A 5,696-nucleotide genomic window follows, 5' to 3' on the forward strand; every position below is an offset into this window, starting at 1 on the left:
ATTCTGTTCGTTACCAGGCAATTAATCTTTTATTCATGTTGGAACTCTATAGGTATATATAACAAATAATCAAATTTGTTATCATATTCCCGACCATGGAAACATTTCTATTTTTTCTTCCTTCTTCCCCTATATATGTTATATTCAAGCTTGCTTAGTTGCCAGATTACTGTGATATTAACTACATTATCATTATGCGTTTTGATCACTGAATTTAATCTTTATTACAAAGTTTTCAACGTGTTATATGTATTATTAGTATGCACGAGGAGAAATAATAATCCATATATGGATTATGCATTCGTGGTTGAATAGAAACCATATATGGATCGTTGATCCATATATGATTTCCATTCAACCACGAATGCTTAGGTGTGAAGTCGTTGATTCCATTCTCACCAAATCTACATAGTCAAAGAATATCATATTCAACCCATAAATGGGTGATTTCTGAAAAAAGAAATTTGTTTACCACTTAAGGCTTTTTTTTCTTCGACTATAATAATTTTTTAGGCTATATATATATATATATATATATATATAATATATGTATATATATATATATATATATAATATATGTATATATATATATATATAAGTAGCACAAAATATAAAATTAATTATTAGGATAGTTTATCTAAAAAATCTTTAATAATGATATTTTTATCATATAATGTCCCCATATTTAGTTTTTACTAACGGACGTTATTTTTTTCATACTATAATCAAAATATCTTTTATAAAATTAAAAAATAGTTGAGGTTCATTAACCTTGATTGACTTTGGGTTATTTGGGTTGAGCTGGTTTGTTTGATATGAATTGGATCAAATGGATTCAATAAAAATATAAGTATTTGATTTATTCTTTTTAAGTCTTACTTTCTATTTTCGATGTTATTTTACTACCCTTGTTTCCAAATTAGCCTCGTCTCTTCCACCACCACCACTACCTCCTCCTCTCACGTAACCATCTCCTCCCCCTTCAGTTGGCTTATTCCTCCTTGCTCTTCCTCTTGGTTTCCTCCTCCTCCCCCTCTTTGATTTCCTCCGCTGCCACCACCCCCTAAACTTTCTCCCTCTCCCTCATCCACCTCCCTCGCCCCGTTGTCCTCCTCTTCTTTATTCTACTGTTCTCTCCCTCCCCTCCTCACAGTTTACATATATTAACCATTAAACTCGCTTACAAAATATATTTTAAAATATATTAATTTTAATATAAAAATATTACAAATTAATAATAAAACTAAAAAAATAATCTATCATTAAAAATATATTACTTTTATATAAAACTATCCTAAATTATCTAAAAAATTATTGTATTCAGGTTACACTCGAGTTATACTCATTCAATTTAAAAAATATATTTTTTTATATAAATTATCTTTAATCCATCGTAAATATAAAAAAATATGTTACATATCTTAGAGTAATGTGCTAATAGCTCTGACGAAGTTTGGATTGGTTTATTAGATGTAAAAAAAGAATTTTGTATAGCTAAAAGTAAACATCAACCAGTATATTTATAATTAAAATTAATATGTCAAATGATTTAATGGCTTATTTGACCCGTTCCATTAATGGTTTAAGAGAACAATGTCAAATGATTCTTCCCATCTCTCCCTTGACTGCTCTATATATTCAGGCTTCAGCAGAAGCATACATACCAACATCACCAGCTTGCACTACTGATAGCTGCAAGCATGGCTATCGACCCCTACCTCGCGGCCGCCGCCGCTCTCTGTCTTCTCCTTCACCTCCTCCTCCGTGGCTTTCTCCGCAGGTCGACCTCCCGCCTTCCCTTACCCCCGGGCCCTCGCGGCTTCCCCATCATCGGCGCGCTGCCGCTCGTCGGGGCCAAAGCGCACGCTAACCTCGCCCGCCTCGCCAAGCACTACGGCCCCATCATGTTCCTCCGGCTAGGCTCCCACGGCTGCGTCGTCGCCTCCAACGCCGACGCCGCCCGCGCCTTTCTCAAGACCCTCGACGCGCAGTTCGCCAACCGCCCCGACCCCCTCAGCGCCCGGGAGGTCACCTACCAGCGCCAGGACCTGGTCATGGCCGACTACAACCCGACGTGGAAGCTCCTCCGCAAGGTATGCAGCCTCCACATGCTGGGAGGAAAGGCCTTCGCCGGCTGGGCCGCCGTCCGGCGGGACGAGTTCGGGCGCATGATCCGCTCCATGCACGGCCTGGCCACGAAGGGTGAGCCGGTGGTGCTGCCGGACGTGCTCGTGTGCGCGCTGGCGAACATCCTCGGCGTGGTCCTGGTGAGCAAAAGAGTGTTCGACACCCACGGGGAGGAGTCCAACAAGTTCAAGAGCATTGTGCTCGACATGCTCACGGGCGGGGCGCAGTTCAACATCGGCGACTTCTTCCCCTCCATCGCGTGGATGGACCTCCAGGGGATCCAGGCGAAGATGAGGAGCGTGCACGTGAGGTTCGACGCCATGCTGACGAAGCTGCTCCTGGAGCACGAGGCGTCGAAGAAGGAACGACAGGGGAGGCCGGACTTCATCGACAAGCTCATGGAGAACCGCGTAACGGAGGATGGTCAAACTATCACGGACGTCAACATCAAAGCACTGATTAGCGTGAGTAGTCTATATATGTATGTATGTATATACATACACACACACATATATATATATATATATATATATAAGCAGGACCTTCTCTCTCATGATGGGTACGTAAGCAGGACCTGTTCACGGCGGGCACAGACACATCCGCCGTCATCGTGGAGTGGGCAATGGCGGAGATGCTGAGGAACCCGGTTATCCTGAAGAGAGCGCAGGCGGAGGCGGACGCGGTAGTGGGGCGAGACCGCCTGCTGGAAGAATCGGACCTGCCCAAGCTGACATACTTGCAGGCGGTGTGCAAGGAAGCGCTGCGTCTGCACCCGTCCACCCCTCTCAGCCTGCCGCACTTCTCCTACGAGGAGTGCGAGGTGGGCGGCTACCGCATCCCCAGCAACAGTCGCCTCCTCGTCAACATCTGGGCCATCGGGAGGGACCCGAAGGTGTGGGCGGACCCGCTGGTGTTCGACCCCGACCGCTTCGTCGCCGGTGGCGAGGGAGCCAAGTACGATCCCCAGGGCAATGACTTCGAGTTCATCCCCTTCGGAGCAGGGAGAAGGATCTGCTCGGGGAAGCTGGCTGGCACGGTGTTTGTTCAGTACATGTTGGGCGCCTTGGTGCACTCCTTCAATTGGAGACTTCCTGATGGAGACGAGGAGCTCGACATGGAGGAGAAGCACGGGTTGACCATTCCCAAGGCCGTGCCTCTTAAAGTCTTTCCGACTCCACGCTTGTCCGCAGCCGCCTATATCTGAATATATATATATATATATATATATATATATATATATATATATATATATATATATATATATATATATATATATATATATATATATATATATATATATATATATATATATATATATATGTGTGTGTGTGTGTGTGCGCACGTGCATTTTAGCGTATTAGTGCGTATTAGCGTATGGCATGCCTTGTCCTTGTGTGGATCTCTCTTGTAGATGAAGAGAGATTAAGAAATTAAAATGTCTAGATGTCAATCGAGAGATTGGAAACTATTATAATGAATAAAATGATTAAGTGTGTCATTTTCTTTTATATTATGACCTTACTATGAATTATATGAGAAAAATTATTATAGTAAAATAAAATTTTTTCCTCTTTGTGTATTAAAATGAGTTTCTTATCAAATTATCAATTTTTTATGATAATCAAATATTAATCAAAGCAGCATAAATAGTAGAACAATGAATCAATCATAATGTGAGATACCGAATTTTTTACGTGAAAAATTCAATACGAGAAAAATCACACGACCATAGTCCACTTCAAACTTTCACTATTACCAATAATAATAACAGGTTTACAATAAATATTCTTCAGAATAACTAAAAAATCATAATAACATCAAGAACACATATCTTGGCTCAACAATAACATATCATCATCATCATCACAAATAGATTCCATTAAAGAAAAATTTTAGGTCTCACCAAATGAGTATAGCGAAAAAGCACCTTAGAGAAGATAAATTATATCGGTATCATTAATATTATCAAACTTGTTACAATAATTCTTTATATAAAATTTAGATTAAAACCGATGAAATTTAGTCTGTTCGTTCATCTAGTAAAACCTTCCAACATTAACTTTTTCTCCTTTCAGCTAGACCCAACATTACCAAAGGTTTACATTTCTTTTTACAATAATTGTTAAGGATTTTATTTGTTAAACTAGTTGATATATTCAATTAAAATTTACATTAAAAAATATATTAATTGTTTACTCGTCCATGCGCTTTTATCTCTTTCTTCATCTACTCTTCCAAGTCGATTATTTTTTCCTTCCTCCTAAAAAATTATTATGATAAAAAAAAGATTAAAATGTTTATATAAAAAATTAAAAATCTGTGACAATAAATGCAATTTAAAGTTAAATGGACTAGTTAGTGAATCAAAATGATTAATAATTAAATTTTTAATTTTTTCTGGTCTGACCATATGTATATACATATATACATATACATATGTATATGTATATACATATGTATTACATATACATATGTATATATATGTTGAATCTCGGATTTTGATGATAAAATTAATTGATGAAGTTATGATCTAATTAGTGTTTGAGTGACGTAGGACTAACTTCGATCATGGAAAGACAAATCAATTGAAGTAGAAGAATCAGACGTTAGGCCGAAGAGCATCATATCAAAAGATTGGTCGATATGCCTGTAGAAGGACTTTGTGCTATGAGTTTGGGCATCGGGCTAGACGTATTGGACATTATGCCAAGGAAATTGAATGTTGCGAAAGGTCAACATGTCGATCGGGCAATATGTCGAAGGAGAGGACGATGCACCAAAGGTTCAGACGAAGCATCGAACGAACCAATGACATGTCGGACAACATAGTATTCTTGTCTTGTAATTGATCATGTCTTAATCGAAGTAGATTAGATATAATTGAGATAGTTTTAGATGTAACTATGCTAACTCAATTAGGGGCCCATTGGGCTTAATTTGGTGTTGAGTTCGGCCCATTGGGAGGCTCATTCAGCGATCTAGAGTTAGGTCAAGCGGTGGCACTACCAGAACAGGCGGTGAAACCGCTATGAGCCGAAATGTACGAAGTGTACGTTTTCTGGAAGACCCGACGGTGGTACCGCCCAGACTGGCGATGGTACCACCCAAACACAGTCTCCCATGATGTCTGGCGATAGTACCGCCCAGACTATGCGGTAGTACTACTAGTTGTCAGGGCTGTAGGCAGTGGTACCACTAATACTCTTGAAACCTAGGATGAGACCTTTTTTTGCTCTATTTTTTAAGTCATTTGGGGCCTATAAATATCTCACTCTTTCCTACTTGAGTGAGCAAGAAAAGAGAATGAAAACTTATGGTTTAGAGTGTGAAAACTCTATTAGAAAGTTGAGTCATTCCTTCTTAAATTTAGAGGTTCTAAGAGAGGTTGTGAGGATTTCCTTGTAAACGAGGGTTGTAAAGGTCCTCTCCTAGGCCTGTTAAAAGGAGAAAGAGTTGTAAAGAGGATAGTTGGTCTTTGCCTATTGAAAGAAGATCGTTAGTGAACACTAGTGGTCTCAATGGAAGAGGAATCAGGAGTGAATGTAGGTCACGACGACCGAACCACTATA

The 5,696-nt window shown here is 39.6% G+C and overlaps 1 protein-coding gene across 1 annotated transcript; it reads left to right on the plus strand.

Moving 5' to 3' along the window:
• Nucleotides 1-1,676: 1,676 nt before the first annotated feature.
• LOC135671367 (flavonoid 3',5'-hydroxylase 1-like) lies at nt 1,677-3,331 on the plus strand. Its single transcript, XM_065179442.1, has 2 exons — nt 1,677-2,591; nt 2,699-3,331. The coding sequence occupies exons 1-2, from the start codon at nt 1,701-1,703 to the stop codon at nt 3,329-3,331; spliced, it is 1,524 nt and encodes a 507-aa protein (XP_065035514.1). The 5' UTR covers nt 1,677-1,700.
• The last annotated feature ends 2,365 nt before the right edge of the window (nt 3,332-5,696 follow it).

Source organism: Musa acuminata, unplaced genomic scaffold (genome assembly GCF_036884655.1).
Source record: "Musa acuminata AAA Group cultivar baxijiao unplaced genomic scaffold, Cavendish_Baxijiao_AAA HiC_scaffold_1139, whole genome shotgun sequence".
NCBI classification, from domain to species: domain Eukaryota; kingdom Viridiplantae; phylum Streptophyta; class Magnoliopsida; order Zingiberales; family Musaceae; genus Musa; species Musa acuminata.